The sequence below is a fragment of the Eptatretus burgeri genome, chromosome 7, assembly GCF_056783735.1.
Source record: "Eptatretus burgeri isolate ZD-2024b chromosome 7, Ebu_testis_v1, whole genome shotgun sequence".
In the NCBI taxonomy this organism is placed as follows: domain Eukaryota; kingdom Metazoa; phylum Chordata; class Myxini; order Myxiniformes; family Myxinidae; genus Eptatretus; species Eptatretus burgeri.
In genome coordinates, this window is record NC_140967.1 from 72,479,655 (window position 1) to 72,497,412 (window position 17,758).

At 48.3% G+C, this 17,758-nt stretch overlaps 1 protein-coding gene across 1 annotated transcript in view; it reads left to right on the plus strand.

Annotated features, from left to right (window-relative positions):
• The first annotated feature begins 1,281 nt into the window (after nt 1-1,281).
• LOC147023527 (FACT complex subunit SPT16-like) overlaps nt 1,282-17,758 on the plus strand; it is a 102,887-nt gene continuing 86,410 nt past the window's right edge. The window contains exons 1-2 of the mRNA XM_085889031.1: nt 1,282-1,421; nt 8,089-8,181. Coding sequence (XP_085745157.1) covers nt 1,356-1,421; nt 8,089-8,181 — 159 coding nt within the window. The 5' untranslated portion in view covers nt 1,282-1,355. The remainder of the gene's footprint in view (nt 1,422-8,088; nt 8,182-17,758) is intronic.

Below are 17,758 nucleotides of genomic sequence, written 5' to 3' on the forward strand. Positions count from 1 at the left end.
CGTGGACAGGTTGTCACGTGGACAGGTTGTCACGTGGAGTGGTTGTCACGTGGACAGCTTGTCACGTGGAGAGGTTGTCAAGTGGACGGGTTGTCACGTGGACAGGTTGTCACGTGGAGAGGTAGCCACGTGGACAGGTTATCACGTGGAGAGGTAGTCACGTGGACAGGTTGTCACGTGGACAGGTTGTCACGTGGACAGGTAGTCACGTGGACAGGTTGTCACGTGGAGAGGTAGTCACGTGGACAGGTTGTCACGTGGAGAGATAGTCACGTGGACAGGTTGTCACGTGGAGAGGTAGTCACGTGGTCAGGTTGTCACGTGGACAGGTTGTCACGTGGACAGGTTGTCACGTGGAGAGGTAGTCACGTGGACAGGTTGTCACGTGGACAGGTTGTCACGTGGACAGGTTGTCACGTGGACAGGTTGTCACGTGGAGAGGTTGTCATGTGGACAGGTTGTCACGTGGAGAGTTAGTCACGTGGACAGGTTGTCACGTGGACAGGTTGTCACGTGGACAGGTTGTCACGTGCGCTTTGGGCGGTCCCAGCGTCACGCACGAGGCTCGATGCTGCTGACCACAACGACCACCGCCATCAGCAAGACTCACCATTTCGCAGTCATTAATTGATTACCACATTCTAATAAAAGCCATTATTACAACGATACATTGTCCATCCAATTATCAAAATAATTAAAAGCTTAATGGAGAATATGCGATGGATATAGTGTGTGTGTGTGTGTGTGTGAATGTGAATAATACAATCGAAATTCCTTTCATGAATCCTCATCAACTTTAAAGGAATATATATCTTTTGTATCGATATTTATCAGCGAAATCGTTTTGTAAGGCTCTTCCTTCGGGACGTGTCAGCGTTTATTTATTTATTTTAAAATAAACATTTAGCTTAGAACGTTCAATAAATTCTCAGAACAGTGTATAAATTAACAAAGATCCAAAATTTGGATTTCACTTTTACACCGGTTATTAGTGTAACTCCCCCCTCTCCCGTTATGTTCCTTTCTGATCCGTCCTGTGTTCTCGCTCTTCGACCTTGTAGTAAAAAAAAAAAAAAAAAAAAAAAAAAAAAAAAAAAAAGACTCATACTTTGTGGTGTATATAATCATATATGTTAGCTCGGCCGGTTTCCATTTATAGTTATAATGAACCGAAAACGGAACCGTTTGCTGATGGAGCGCCGGGAATATTTAAACTGAGATAATATCGAAATATTCGCGGATCTCGATAAGTAATAAAAAAAACAACAAGCGAAAACCAAGCAAGTTGCTGAGGATCCCCCCCCCCCCGGTTTGAGCTCGCGCCCTCGTTCACCTCAGTCAGACGAGCTGCTGCCATGGCGCTTTCTTTGGACAAAGAAGCTTTCTACAGGCGCGTGAGGCGTCTGTACAACAACTGGCAAGTGAGTTACAATCGGACAAAAAAAAAAATTCATTTCTGCAACGACTTTGAAACGGAATTTATGCTTTAATATCACACTTTTTAACATCGACTTTCATGAATTACTTGGAAAAAAAAAATTAAATCTTTTTCCAAATGTCACCCGAAATGCTTTGTATTCGATGGCGATGTCACCGTTTAACCATTGATCTGTGAACGTGTCCACATTTCTTCACGAATTGGTGATTTTTTTATTTTTTTATTTTTTTATTTTTTTTTTAACCTTCGTCGCTTCAAAACATTCCGGGAACCAAGCGGTCGATTTCCCGCCAAATGTAGCGTCGAACAATTATTTAATTAATCCTCGCGTTTTGTACTCTTTGGCTTATTATTTACATCGAAATGAGTACTCGTGCATTGGTTGACCTAAAATGTTGTGAAGTTATAATTTTATTTTATTTATTTATTTTTAAATAGAAACGATGGATATAAATAAAAGTTGTGCACTCGCGAAGCAAAGGCGGAAGTAGTACGAGTCGTTGAACAATCGAATGGACACGTTTCGGTTGAATGTTCCAGGTTTTTTTTTGATTTGAATGTTAATCTTTCTGCCTTGGATTGTTCAGCGTTTATCGCTTGTTGTTTCCTCGTCTGCACAAGCAAAGGCCACGTGTCCCACGCACGGAGGAGAAAAGGAGAAACGATGAGTGTGTCCCGGTCAGAGACACGTGCTCTCCAACCTTGTGACTGATCCTCGCTGCTCAACATCCCATTGTTAACTTTAAAACCGAACTCTCTTTTGCGTCGGTTTGCGTCACGCTTTATTTGAGAATAATTGAAATGTATTTGACGGCTCTGCTTGTTGTTGTTGTTGTTGTTGTTGTTGTTGTCGTCGTCGTCGTCGTCGTCGTCGTCGTCGTCGTCGTCGTCGTCGTCGTCGTCGTCGTCTTCTTGGTTTTAATGCCATTCATGTTTGATGTCTTTGGGCCTGAGTTTGAATCCCGACACAGCTGTAAACGGGTCATCATGATTTTTCATAGGCAGCGTGATTCATCAACGCGTGAGACCTCCTTCGGATGGACGTTACACTGGGCATCAGGTCTGCCGACAGTTGGTGGACATTAAAGATCCCCACGGTGTATCCCTGGCACCCGAAACAAATTACAAATTGGTGTTGAAAACTGGTGGTTGTACTGTTGCTGGCCGGGGCATCGGCGGTGAGCACGACCGCTAGAGGGAGCGGTGGAGTCGGCTCCACCGAACACACTGGAATTTAGGTCGTGACCCTCGGATAAGTCCGAAAGGCACGGGTCCCTTACGCTTACAGGACCATGAATCGCCAATAATTCGACCTCGCGGGGTAGGGTTAATTGCCAAACTTCAATATACCTAATTACCCATGCGGCAAAGCTACCGAGGAATTCACTCCCTCGAGCGGGACGAGCCGTTACCGTGCCCGAACCGTGTGTAACCCGAGCGGAGGTTACCGAGGCCTGTCGGTCCAAATGAACAATTTACTGCCTCGCTGTTTCACAACACGCACCGTGCTAAGCCAATAAAAGAAATGACAGGGAACGAGCTGGGACATTCAACAATAGAGAAATTTATTACAATAATAATCGGGGCGGGAAGCACGTAAGGGCAGAGTTATCCGAATATCAGGCAGGCAATACACAGTGAGCAAATGCACCTAACAATTCTACTTCAGAGATGGGGCCCACACACAGACACACACCCAAAGAAACGGACCCCGTCAGGTCTTTATTGAAGGCTTCCAGCTAGAGGAAAGGTGAGCTGGAGGCCAAAGCCTGTGCTTGGACCTGTCCGCCTCGTACGTTCTTCGACGATATGGCTCGGTGGCGGGACTCAAACCCACAGCTTTCAAGTGGCGTCAAGGACGAAGGCACCAGGAGTGGAGCGGCAGAAGCCAGCACGATCCAGATGGCAAAAACAAGCGAGGAGGCGGTGAGGCAGGCGAAGCAAGTGATTCTTCTCAGGCTCCGACACACAACCAGGCTCCGACGCTAACACGAACACTCCTCCAAAGGGAGGCTGGTCTTTTTATCCGCTCCCTGAGCCGGGCCGAGCCTCGGTGTCGGACGCTCTGTGCGCGCTTGGTTTGACAGGGATCAGGTGTGTTGACGCGCTCTTCGCTCCTGATTGGACGTATCAGGTGTGTTGACACGCTGTGAAAACTCTAACTGAACAGCAAGGGGAGCCTGGTAAAGTGCTAGTTCAGTGGAGGAGTTGTGAATGGGAATAGCAGGGTGGTTGGTTTGTTGGATCTAAGGATTTAAAGACCTGACTTTTAAAGAACTTCGCAGCGCACGTACACTTAGTTACCCATTAAACAAGGGATGGGACCCTAACTAGAAACACATACCAATATAACTGATCTATAAGGACTCTGGCTGTTGTGTGCGATGGGTTCCAGATTCGTAACAGTACTACATGCCAGGTGTTTGCTGAATCGTAGACCAGCCAAAAATCAAAAAGTCCCCTCGAATTTTTTTTTGCGGCATCGCTTGTTAATAGCAGGCATCCATGTTGGTTCATTCCACTGTGGCAAGGTAAAAATAATGTGGGTGGATGCCATCGCCATATTTCAATTTCAAGGTAATTTGTGAAGGTCACCAAGGTCATTGCCGGTCGATTTGGGGGTTTTGCCTATTTTGATAAAACCGGTTCTTATTTTATTGAACATATCAATAAAACCAAAGCTTGTATATGGTAGCAAGTGTATTTTTGCATTTTGAATGGTTAAACTGAAAATATACCTTAATTTATAGAGTTTTAAGAGAATGAAAGGCAAACATTGCCATTTTTCTGTTATATTCTTATGGGTATTTTACCATGTCCAATGTCGCTTTGTTCTCAGTACTACCAGAACTTGCACACCATTAACATGTTGTTTTCTTTCCAGTTGGAGATAGGCAGGCTTCCTGCCAAATATGTACCAGATGTAGTGTATATATCAGTGTGCTAGGTGTTCTTGTTGATCGTTGTTACATGGTTATAACCACTGTGTACACTGTATTTTCAGATCGCGAGAAACTTTCACAGTTTGAAAGCAGTCGTATAGTAGCCAGCCATGGACCCTGTATCAATTATCAAGCGTAAAAGAGAGAGCAAAGACACACAAGCTCTCATGCCTTTTTTATCAGAGCAGTTCAGGTGACCTCCGCACAGCATCCACAGAAGGAAAAAACAGAACAAGGACAGTCGTTGATCAGAGGCAAAAACTGGGTGACACCACCAATGTAGACATCCTTGAAAGACGAGGTGCTTTCAGAGGAAGAATTCCATGCAATGGAACGCAGGTGGCACAAAATCTGCTACTCCACATTCACCTCTGAAAGCAAGCTAAGCAGACTAAAGAAACAGCACCAGTCATCAGCACAGCTAGCATCCCATCATGGTCTTGATCCATGCTCCAGCACTACTTCAGTACCCACCCGACGAAGCACCCAACGAGCAATGAATTGGTCCCTATGCATGTTTTGCCAAGAAGAGGGCAAAATAAAAGTTCACAGGGTGGAAACTGGAGAAGTCTGCAGAATTTATTGAGCATTCGAAACTTTACCCGGTGATGAGTTCAAGATTGTCATGAGTCAGCGACCTGATAGCAGCTGAAGGTTGCTATCATCTTGCTTGTTTGGTATCCTTTGAAAGACTCTGAAAGACCAGGATCAGCCAGGGAATCACAACAGCCAGTGGAGGATGAGTGCATGATGATGATATGCAGAGACTTGTGTGTAGGTTTGTCTCGTGGTCACGTGTATGACATGAGTGACTGATATGACAGATACGAGAGGATGAGCAGTGAAATGGGCAAATGTGTACCACCAAAATACCAATCCAGGAGAACAACTTTCTATGAAGTGGTTCAAGAACTCGTTGAACCAAAGGCCAGTTATGTGAAACCTCTATCCAGGGGATCATTCCTGATGTACCCTGGTGACAAGTCAGATTTCTTGATCTCCAGAACACTGACCAAATCCATAGAGCATGGAATGTTCTCATCAGAATGGGAATTAACTGAAGATGAAAACGGTGGAACACTCAAGTTTACACAAGGCAACATCTTTCAAGAGATGGTGCACGTTGCCCTCAGTCAGGCAGGATCTGCTCGACACATCAGGACACTCGAGCACATGGCATGCACTTGATCAAGAGCATGTTGATCAAGTGATCCCAGAGAGCTTGCATATGTTCCTTCGCTTGCTCTTTGGGGGCATAAATAACCTTTATGAGGAGACAGATGAAGACAATACCATCAAACAGACTGTGTGCAGTATTGCCCAAGACATTGTTTATGGGGTGTCCCATAAACGGAAGTTGACACCAAAGCACATTGGTCTTGGGCTCGCTCTCCACCAGGCTACTCGCTCTGAGGCTCTTGTTGACCTGTTCCATGCAGCTAACCACACCATAGGCATTAACACTGTTCGAAAGTTTGACACGAGCATAGCTAATGAAATACTGGACAGGTTTGCCAAGAACGGTTATGTCTATGTCCCAGGCAACATTGTCAAGAAGTGGATGATCCACTGTTCCTGTGACAACATAGATGTGCTTGAAGCAACTCTTGATGGAAATAATACGTTCCACTGCACGCAGATGATGGTCTGGCAGAGAGGTCCACCTCCAGAACAAAGAGAAGATACTCCGAGTGGAAAGAGCCTCTTAAGATCAAGCGCTATAAGGCCTGGTGCTCTGCATGAGTTTCAAAGACTTCACCAGGTGACCTTGGCATCAGGGCAGAAACCCTCACCATCTTTCAGTGGACAGAAGATGATTGAGAAGGAATGGTTCAGCAATGCTCAAGATGATGAAAGAGAGAAGGCCCATGCCAAAGATTTGGCCTGGGTTGTCACGGATGCATGATGGGAAAGATGATCAGTCCGCTCCTGCCTGGGGAGCACTGAATGAAGCCATCAGTGTCTCTGACCCTCTTGTAACAACAGCAGGATGCTTCCCATACTTAAAGTACCAACAGATGACAATGATACACTCACCACTGTGATCCATCGCTTTATGCACATATCAAGTCATGTGAGGCAGTCAGTGAAGGATATGAAAGGTTGGTGGTCATGTGCAGTTTTGCTGCTTCTCCTACACTTCATGCCAACCAGAGCAGCTCAAGTATGGATGGTTTCTGGAACATCAAAGAAGTGGAAGTGCTACCCAATACATGCTGTATCAGACAAACTGCCACAACCTGTTAGGGAAAACTTGCTGAGTTTCCATGCATTAACAGGTTGTGACACAACCTCAGCCTTCATTGGCCATTGGAAGAAGATGTGCTGGAAAACTTTCCAGAGTCAGCCACTCCTAGTCAGTGGAATTGGTCGTGATTGAGAACTCGCCCAAGTTGTGCAGTTTGTATGTCATCTGTGTGGCATTCCTGCACAGCCAAGTGTGGATCAAGCCAGATTCCATGTGTTTGGTAAAGCCAAGAAGGGCCTTGGTTGTTGCCTCCAACCAGAGAATGATGCCCTGGGTCTGCACAGTAAACATGCCAATTATCAGGCAAAGATCTGGTTGCAAGCAGATCGAGAATGCATCAGGATACCATCCCCCTGTGGACACCGCTGCCTGGATGAAGGCAAAGACTTGCCTGGTACCTATCTGGACAAGACTGCTCCCAATTCCAGATTCCTGCCTTCAGCTGATGACCTTGGGTGCAAATCCAAATGCCAAACAGCTCAGTGCACTTCTGCATGTGGCTGTGATGTGGTAGAATGTTGTAACCAAGCTGGGCAATAGATTTTCTATAAAACATGCACATAGTACATTTTAGCCACATTGAAATTGTTGTTGAACTAATCCACAGTAACCTTAGACATCACATTTCAATTTCTCAGCTTGGTTCACTCCCAGTGAGAACCTTGATTACCATAATAGGTACTCAGACTACTGCATTTCAAAACTGCAGTTTTACGTTACATTGTGTTGTGCATTTATGTAAATTCAAAAGTTTACATGAAGTTTTTGTTGGCTGTGTATGAAAACATGAAACGGAAGAATGCATAAAGATATTTGCACCAAAAATGTTTTAATTCTGCCAAAATAAAGGAAAATGATCATTTTGTCATTTTTTGCCATTTTTACCTTTATGACCTTGAAAATGACCGAAAATTGATAATCCAGGGTGGCACCCACCCACACCTTTTTCTTTTTCCGATGACTCATTGATCTGGTATGGATGCCTGCTATAAACACGTGATGCCCCAAAAAGTGTAATAGTCCATGTTGGCTGGCCAACTATAATGGTTAGGGTGGTGGGCTTGGGATCGAGGATCCTCAGTTCAAATCCCACTCAGATGTTGAATTAATGCCAGGTGGGCTTGACTGCCTGTCATCCTTCTGAGGTCGGCAAAATGAGTACCAGCTTGCTGGTATCCTATGTCGGAGTGGTGACCCATTCAGGATTGCGCCCAATAGCCAAGGAGACTGCTTAGGCAGCACCAACGCTCTGCACAGAGTATGGTCCCAATGGATGGATGGGACTACCCACTTCTATGTATGTATGTATGCTATAGCCCTGTTGTCAGTGGGAGGGGGTAAGGGTTACAAGTCCTACTAAAATGTATACAGATCTGGAAGCACAGATTCTTCATGTGTAAGATGGAATGAGGAAAGTTTGAAGGTATTTGTAATTTTGTGCATTTCTTGTTGATCCACAGAAAGGAGATGATGAACTGAAGACCGTGGACGCATTTGTAGTTTCGGTCGGAGAGAATGAAGGAACAGTGTATTCAAAATCTACTGCCTTGCAGGTCGGTATGCTCACAATCGGTGAGCAAAACGCGGGTTCATAGAGGAAAAATGGGGTCAAAAGAGTTCTCAGCAAATGGAAATGCCTTAAACCAAATTGCCAGATGTTAGTTATGCCTACAAGTCCATGCTTGGTGACTGCATGAAGTTGTGAATGGATAGTGTCCCTTTGTTTGTGGTTTTTTTTTAATGCCTCCACTGCTTAAGGTGCCCGGAAGCCTGATGCATGGGTGAAACTCCTTCCGTATTTCATGGAAATCCGTGTTATTGAAACGACCCATCTGGTGGTTTCTGAATGTTCGTCATCAGAAGGACATACCGCGATTGTAAGGAATTAAGGTTCTATTCCGATATACCGATTAGTTTCTAACCCATTTCATCCGGATGGGGTGAAATGCTAATGCAATAACGCATCATGAGCACCATTATATGAATTTGTCCCACGGTAGATTTTATTATGAGCGGTTTTTGTAGAAGTTACCGGATACAAAAGCTTATAAGCGTGTTACCGTGGTAAGATGTCCGCCAGGCAGGAGACCGTGTGTGTGCATCGGTGTTGTGTGTTCCGGTTATCACGTTGGAATGGCATTTATATTCGTTTACATCAGGAATGTTTGTGAACATTTTATTTTGTTATAGTAATGATGTAGTATTGATTTGTGATTGGACTTATGCTCTTTGGAATGAAACTATATAGGATTAAATTGAAAGAGGAAGGTGGAAATGGAAAAGGCAGGGGTTTCCCTGATTGAAATGAAAGGCTGTAACGTTCATTTATCCCTCATGGGTGATTTACAACATTGTGTGAATTATGTGGTTCATATAATTATGTGATTCATATAATTCCGCTTGAGTTATCACCGAGACGGGACGTACTATTTATCCTTCGGAAGAATTCCTCTTCAATCATGTTACAAAAGGTCGAGGAGAATTTGCGTGCCATTGTGATCTGTAGCGGCATCATTTTCCCTTTCATGGTATAATGTGTATATCTTGTTGTAGATTTCCCGCCCGTCGGCGTGCGAACGACCGCGTCTAACCAACAGCGGCCGCTTCGCCCACCGAACGGACAATCCAGTCGCGGCTTTCCGGATCAACGCCGGAAACCAGCCACGGGTGTGTTTTTAACCACACCACAACCTTGTCTGCACTCGACCCGCGCTGCAGGGTCCGATCGCCAAATCTTCGATTTACCTAATTATTCGCGCGGGTAGGTTACCGAGAGATTGTACCTCAACGGGACCGCTTGGAAACGAGCCGCTTAAGCAGCTCGCTTCCTTTTGGGATAACCGAGCGGGGTATTATCGCGCAGTCCCGTTGGACCCGATCACTTTACCGGCGATTTAAAAACCAACTATATTCCAAGTGCAAGATGGGGCAGTTCAATGAGGGAATAGACGCAACGAACAGGTTTACATTCACACAAGGACATTTATTATAATAAAGCACGCATGCAATTAAACAAGGCAAAACACGTATGCAATTATACAAGCAACAAAAGCACGACAAAAGAACTACAACCGTCGACTTATTATGTACAGTCACTTGCACTTAACAGCAGTTCCTACTTGTTAGACGGGCCCACGGACACACGTACGTACACACACACACACACACACACACACACACACACACACACACACACACACACACACACACACACACACACCCAAGAAGTGGTGGCAGAGGCCTTTAATAACGAGCTCCAGCTCGGAGGACAGGTGAGCTGAAACCCATAACCTATCTCTAACCTCTCCACCTCGTGTGGTCTTCAAGTTGTTCGGACCCGGGCTCCAATGAGAGCGAGCTGGATCCAATCGCCGTGATCCTTCCCGAGCTCCCGCGAATCCTCCCGAGCTTCTCAACACGTGCTGGTCAGACGAGGTGCCGATCCTTCCCGTCGATGCGTCGCTTCCCCGAGGAACCACCTCCACAAAGAGGTCGATGAGTCGCACCAAGCCGGAACCAAAATGGAGAACAAAGAGCTCCACGAACCAAGAAGAAGAAGCCACCACTCGCAACTCGAACCGAGCGACCGGCTTAACTTCCTTGCAAACAGGGCAGCTTTAAGCAAAAAGCTCTCCCGAGCCAAGCAGAAGCCGAAGCTCACGGAACCATCAAAGCAAAAAGCCTCCTCCCGAGCCAGGCCTCAGCCGAAGCTCACTGAGCCAGCCGAAGCAAAAAGCTTCCAAAGGTCTCCACCCTAACGCAAGCCAAGCAGGACCCGACGGTCTGCTGAATGACTCCCCTCAACTCCCTTCTCCAACTCTGCCCATGAACAAAAGAAAAGATCTCCTCTTATCCTTCTCCCGCCCTTCCCCCGTTCCCGGCGTGACTCATGACTCATGCCCTCATACTCCATCCCCCCCTCAGCCACGGGTGGGGGGGGGGAGTTGTTGACATCATGAGTCACGGGACGGCAGGGTTCTTCTTGCTCTTCGCAGAAGATGGGGAGGGATGTCTCCATTGTTCATTCCCTAACTATTAAATCGATCCGCAGCACATCTAATCGATTTCTGAACATTTAAACGATGAAAGGTGAGCTATCTTGGGAACAAGCACTTATCGACATAGCTAACTAAAGGAACCTGTATGTTGTGTGCAATCGAATTCCCAAATTCGTAACAATATTCTCGAGCTCGGGTTGATCGGGGGGTTTTCCGGAACCGGTTGCAACCGGAAGAGAGACGAGCGGATTGTTCGGTCGCGTGTGGAATAGAGGATGGATTCGGGATTCCGAATACCTCGGACGTCTTTTCCTTCCACACAAAAGGTCCGCCTGTTTGGTGTTTTGGGCGTGAATTACCACCATTTGTTGGTGTCTATCAGACGCATTCCACTCTGCAGACATCTGTGCCTGGTGTTGTGAAAGGGTAACCCTTCTCGTGGAGATTCGCTGGTTTTTCCCCTCATATTGGCACCTTCATGTGACTCGTGTGTAAAGAACTCTTCTTTCCCTTTGTGGTACCTTGAACGTCTCCCATTGCCTTGCGTGATTTGGTGAAGCTCGTCTGAAGAGTTCAGAGTCGATTTCTCCTGGGATCCTTCAACAACATTCCTGCAGAGTTCCAGAGGGCTATTCAGCTAAGTACCTCGGCAACTTACCATTCCTTTGTAGCATTTGAACTCCTTTCAGATGTATTCCCGTCACTTATATGTTCACGACTCTGACCGCTGGCTAACACTGATGTTGTAGCCTCCGTTTCTCATTTGCTAACCTCGGAAGGATGACTGGCTGAGTCAACCCACCTGGTGTTAATTCAACAGCAGTAGAGGGGCTCCAACCCATGACACGAAGATCTTAAGCCAGCCGCCCAAACTGTTAAGCCAACACCAGGCTCCAGCAATGAATGTTCAGGTGAAATAAAAACAAAATATTCCCCAAATATCATTTTAATTTGCAGTTTTTTTTTTTTTTGTTACAATCTGGACAAGAACAACCACAAAATACATATTTTGACATGAAGTTTTCAAAATTTTATGGGGGAGCATATCCCTGGACCCCCGCAAGGAAAATCTAATTTTTACTTTTTTATCCCCCGCCGCGTGGCGGAAGGGGGATATTGTTATCACCCGGGTCGTCCGTCCGGCTGTCCGTCCGTCCGGCTGGCTGGGCGTCAACATTTATAGCTGTGAGTGAGATAACTCATAAACTGTTCGCCATATCTATTTGAAATTTGGGTCACACATGTACCACCTGAAAAGGAAGAACCCTATTGATTTTGGGCGTGGCCGGATCCAAGATGGCCGATTGGGGCGGTCGTCCGTCCGGCCGGCTCGCTGGCATGGCGTCAACATTTATAGCTGTGAGTGTGATAACTCATAAACTGTTCGCCATATCAATTTGAAATTTGGGTCACACATGTACAATCTGAAAAGGAAGAACCCTATTGATTTTGGGCGTGGTCGGATCCAAGATGGCCGACTGCGGCGGCCATCTTGAAAAAAATGTTTTTTTCGCCATATCGATTTGAAATTTGGGTCACACATGTACCACCTGAAAAGGAAGAACCCTATTGATTTTGGGCGTGGACGGATCCAAGATGGCCGACTGGGGCGGTCGTCCGGCTGGCTGGCCAGGCGTCAACATTTATGGCTGTGAGTGCGATAACTCGTAAACTGTTCTCCATATCGATTTGAAATTTGGGTCACACATGTACCACCTGAAAAGGAAGAACCCTATTGAATTTGGGCGTGGCCAGATCCAAGATGGCCGACTGGGGCGGCCATCTTGAAAAAATGTTTTATCGCCATATCGATTTGAAATTTGGGTCACACATGTACCACCTGAAAAGGAAGAACCCCATTGATTTTGGGCATGGCCGGATCCAAGATGGCCGACTGGGACGGTCGTCCGTCCGGCGGCTGGCTTGCATGGCGTCAACATTTATAGCTGTGAGTGCGATAACTCAGAAACTGTTCGACATATCTGTGCTGCATCACGTGATTGGGTTTTCGTATATCATGACTCACCCGCTAGGGGTGGCAGTGATGTACATCCGGACGCGCAATAAAGCGGAGTTACTGCTAACACTCTCGCTCTCCATGTTCCGCTGCGCCTCGGACACCACAATTGGCTGACGAGGATGTTGAGTGGACGAGGCACGGCGCACGCACAGGTGCCCGTTTTCGTCGGAACAGTTAAGGTGCTATTTCTACGCGAATGATGTGGTCGACGAGAGCAAACAGAAGTCGATCTTGCTCGCCTCGCTATCGACGGGACATTATCGACTGCTGAGTGATTTGGTGGCGCCGGACAAGCCCAGTGGGGACGCGCTGTCGTTTCAGGACATTGTGCGGAAGATGAAAGCACACATGGCGCCGGAGAAGTCATTACAGCTGGCTCGATACCAGTTCAATCGCCTCGCGAAAGGTACGGAGGAGCGTGTCGCTAATTTCGTGGTGCGAGTGAAGCATTCTTCCGTGGCCTGCATGTTCATGGCAGAGGAGCTTCCAGCTCGGCTCAGAGATCGTTTTATTTCTGGTTTATGAGATGTGAAAATGGTTTCAGCGATTCTACGGCTGAAGGGTGAAGCCATTACATTCAACTCGGCAGTCGACACTGCAACAGCTGTCGAGCAGACTCTCGGAGATGTTCGGGCCATCACCGGCCACAGCATGCCGGATGGCCCAGGGGCCCACGCGGAGTCGCGAGCGCCCCGGGACGCACGCACGACCTTCGGTGCGGGCCGCGGCCAGACGTCGCCGCGCGGCCGCATGAGTGGCGAGGTGACCCCGCGGACGTGTTTGGGATGCGATGGTCGACACCTGCGCCGTGTGTGCCCCTTTAAAAACACCATGTGTTTACATTGTCACAAGGTGGGTCATCTGAAGCGTGTGTGCCGAGGGGCGTAAGCCACCGTTACGGTCATGGACGGCGATGTGCGAGGCGACCTGGGGCGGAACCGGCAGCCGTTGATGAGCCTGTTTTCAATTGGTCCTGCGGCGGCGTGCCCGATGACGGTGGAAATCGAAGTGAACAACACGCCGATCACGTTTCAGGTTGATACGGGAGCGGCGGTGTCGATCATCGGCGAACAGACCGCGTGTAGACTCATTGGCCTAAGGCTTATCAGGTCGGACCTCACACTGTTCACGTACACCCGCGAGAAGATAACGCCAGTCGGGATGGCAGACGTGTCTGTGCGGTACCAAGGCCAGGTCGCCGCGCTTCCGTTGTACGTCGTGCGGGGGAGGGGTTCATCTCTCCTCGGCTGGGACTGGCTGACCCGCATCAGGCTAGACTGGGCAGCCGTTCACCTTGTGCAACCCGTGCCGAGCCGATGGGAGTATCAGTTGGAGAAAATTATTCAAAGACATCAAGGTTTGTTTTGCGATGACCTTGGGAAACTCAAGGGCGTGGAGGCAAAGCTCTTCCTGGAGGAGGGGGTGGTTCCTCGTTTTTGTAAACCACGACCGGTGCCGTATGCCCTGCGGGACAAGGTCAAGGGTGAACTGGATAGGCTGGAGGCCTGTGGAGTGATCGAACGGGTGTCGTACTCAGATTGGGCCACCCCGGTTGTGACGGTGCTGAAGCGGAATGCAGACGTCCGATTGTGCAGGGACTTCAACTCCACGGTTAACCCGGGGCTCAGCGTGGAGCAATATCCACTGCCGTCAATCGATGAGATATATGCACGATTGGCGGGGAGTCAATACTTCACGAAGCTTGATCTGCGTGATGCATATTTTCACCTGCCGATGGATCCCGGGAGTAGCGACCTTTTGACAATCAACACGTGTCAAGGGCCCTATCAATATACCCGACTCTGTTTTGGGATTGCTTCGGCCTCGGGCTTGTGGCAGAAAGCCATGGATCAGGTTTGCATTGGCCTGCCCGCTCAAACCTACCTGGACGATGTGCTCATTGCGGGAAAAACGGTGGACGAGCACCTTGCGAACATTGCCCAAGTGCTGACGAAGCTATAAGCGTGTGGCCTGCGCTTGAACAGGGACAAGTGCGCGTTCTTCAAGCAGCGCTCGGAATACCTCGGGCACATCATCACACCGGAGGGGCTGTTGAAAGGCCCTCGGAAGGTGGAGGCAATTCAGCACATGCCACCGCCTCACGACAAGACGCAGCTGCGCTCGTTCATTGGTATGGCACAGTATTACCAAAGGTTCGTGCGCGGGCTCAGCTCACAGCTTGCGCCGTCAACACGGTTGCTCAGAAAGGACGAGCGCTGAGCCTGGGGGCCTGCACACCAGGCGGCGTTTGACCGCGTCAAGCGGCTGCTCACAGAGGATACGGTCCTCTTGCACTACAAGCCTGCACGTGCGCTCTTATTGGCATGTGACAGCTCTGCATATGGCATCGGGCAGTGCTCTCCCACAGGATGGACGATGGTTCCGAGCGGCCTGTTTGTTTTGCATCCCAGACCCTGTCCGCAGCAGAGCGGGCATATGCCCAGATCGAGCGCGAGGGTCTCAGCCTCGTCTGGGGTGTGCGGAGGTTTCATCAACACCTGCTGGGGCGGCATTTCACTTTGCAGACGGATCACAAACTACTTCAATTCATCCTGAGACCCGAACGTGGGGTACCGGTGGTAGAGGCCGCGCGAATACAGCGGTGGTGTCTATTTCTTGCTGCTTACAGTTATGATATTCAGTTCTGAAGCACCGAAAAGCATGCTAACTGCGACGGGCTCTCGCGCTTGCCTTACGCGGAGGGTCCAGCTGCATCTGAGTCGGCCGACCGGGTTGATGTGTTCGCGCTGGGCCAGGTCCAAAGCGGGCCGATCACGGCCAAACAGGTCGCGGTGGAATTGGCTCATGATCCCGTGCTCGCCCGTGTCGTTCAGCCGATTTCTACGGGGAATTGGATCGATCTACCTTACACACCGGCATTTCAGCCTTTTGCGTCACACGCATCGGAGCTGTCGTTGGTCCAACGGTGCGTTATGTGGGGAATGAGGGCGGTGATTCCACCGAAGTTCAAGCAGCGGTGTTTGGAAGAACTGCATGTCAGTCACCTTGGCATCGTGAAGACCAAGAGTCTTGCTCGTAGCCTGTTGTGGTGGCCGGGGTTGGACAAAGACATTGAGCAGTTTGTTAAGCATTGCATCACGTGTCAAACAGATGCTGATAACCCGCTTCGGGACTATGGCCAACCCCAGACAGGGCCTGGCCAAAGGTCCATGTGGATTTTGCGGGGCCGGTTAATGGCAAAATGTTTTTGATTGTGATCGATGCATTCTCTAAATGTTCGGAGGTTGTAGTAATGCAGCATACATCAGCAAACATTACAGTAGAAAAACTGCGGACGATCTTTGCTTAAAAAGGATTACCCTAGATTCTGGTCTCTGATAACGGTCCGCAGTTCATCGCAGGTGTATTTGATGAGTTTATGCGTCAAAATGGTATTCGACATCTAAGGTCCGCACCGTATCATCCTGCGACGAATGGGCAGGCCGAGTCGTTTGTTAAAAATTTGAAACGGGCTTTGCGCAGGGGGGGGGGGTGTATTGCACCTGTGCACACGGTGGTCGTCACGGGCGATTCTTCTGCCATTCGTCTCTATGGACGGGCATCGCGGTCCAGACTGGATTTGCTGCGACATGGAGGGTCGGTGAGTGGGGCGGTGTCGCGCCTAACGCTGCTGCGCGGGTTTAATGTGGGACAGCGGGGAATGGTGCGCGATTATTTCCACGGTTCCAAATGTGTGCTGGCTGTGGTCTCTGTGGTACTGGGGCCGGCGAATTGCATGGTGCGGACTGATTGTGGGGAGGTGTGGAAGCGGCACGTGGACCAAATGCATGATCGCTGTTCAGTGTCACCCCCCCCCCCCGTGCCGAGCGATATGGGACCCCCTCCTGTGTTGTCGCCGTGGCCAGGCGTTGTATCGCCAGGGCCGGACGTGCTGACGCCCGCGGGGTCTTCACCTGATTCAGTCCTGCCCGAGGACGACGAGCAAGCTGGTCTGCCGGGGGCGGTTGTTGCGGATGGGGCAAGTCCGGCGAGGGTGTCGACCTAGCCGGGAGGCGTCTGAGCCTGGGCCGTCTGGCATCGCTACTCGCCCGAGGCGGGTCGGGAAACGACCGCGGTACTTGGAAGATTTTGAATGTTGATTGGTTTCGTTTGGTCATGTTATAATTGTCATTTCATCATTAGAATTGTCATTTTACGAGGGGAGGAGTGTGCTGTATCACGTGATTGGGTTTTCGTATATCATGACTCGCCTGCTCGGGGTGGCAGTGATGTACATCCGGGCGCGCAATAAAGTGGAGTTTCTGCTAACACTCTCGCTCTCCATGTTCCGCTGTGCCTTGGACACCACAATATCGATTTAAAATTTGGGTCACACATGTACCACCTGAAAAGGAATAACCCTATTGATTTTGGGCGTGGCTGGATCCAAGATGGCCGATTGCGGCAGCCATCTTGAAAAAAGTTTTTTTGTCATAAATGGAAAACCACTTATTTGATTTCAATTATTTTTCAATGGCGGTGGATTCCCCATCTCTGACGATATATTTATAACTTCTGAAGTTTCACCCATGCTTATGTTTCTGGGCTTGTCTGTCCATGTGTCAATGATCAAAAGATCATCGATGTCCAATGTCCATCCTCTATAACGTGTAATCTGTAGGGATTTTATTTTTACCAAACTCATTACAGAGGTGTATTATGATGCAAAGATAAACTGATTCAATTTTTGGTCGAAGGGTCAAAGGGCATGTGACCTTCAGCTGAAAGTTGCAGATTTTCGTTACCGTGACAACATGTGACCCGCTAAAGGTACGATGATGTATGTATGCATGCACTATGATGCAAAGATTAACTGATAAGATTTTGGAGCAAACTTCAAGGGACGAAAGTCAAGTGCCCATTAATTGAAAATCTGTCACTGTAATAACTTATGAACCACTCAAGTGATTTGAACCACACTTGACACACTTATGGACATAATACAATGATGAACTGATCCAATATTAGATTGAACAGGTCAAAGGTCATGTGCCCTTTGAAAATAATTTTGCAGATCACAACTCAAGTTAGAAGCATCTGATGTCTCTCTTCGAGATCTCTGTTTTTTTTTTTGTTTGTTTGTTTGTTTCTCTTTGTCTTTCTCTCTCTTTT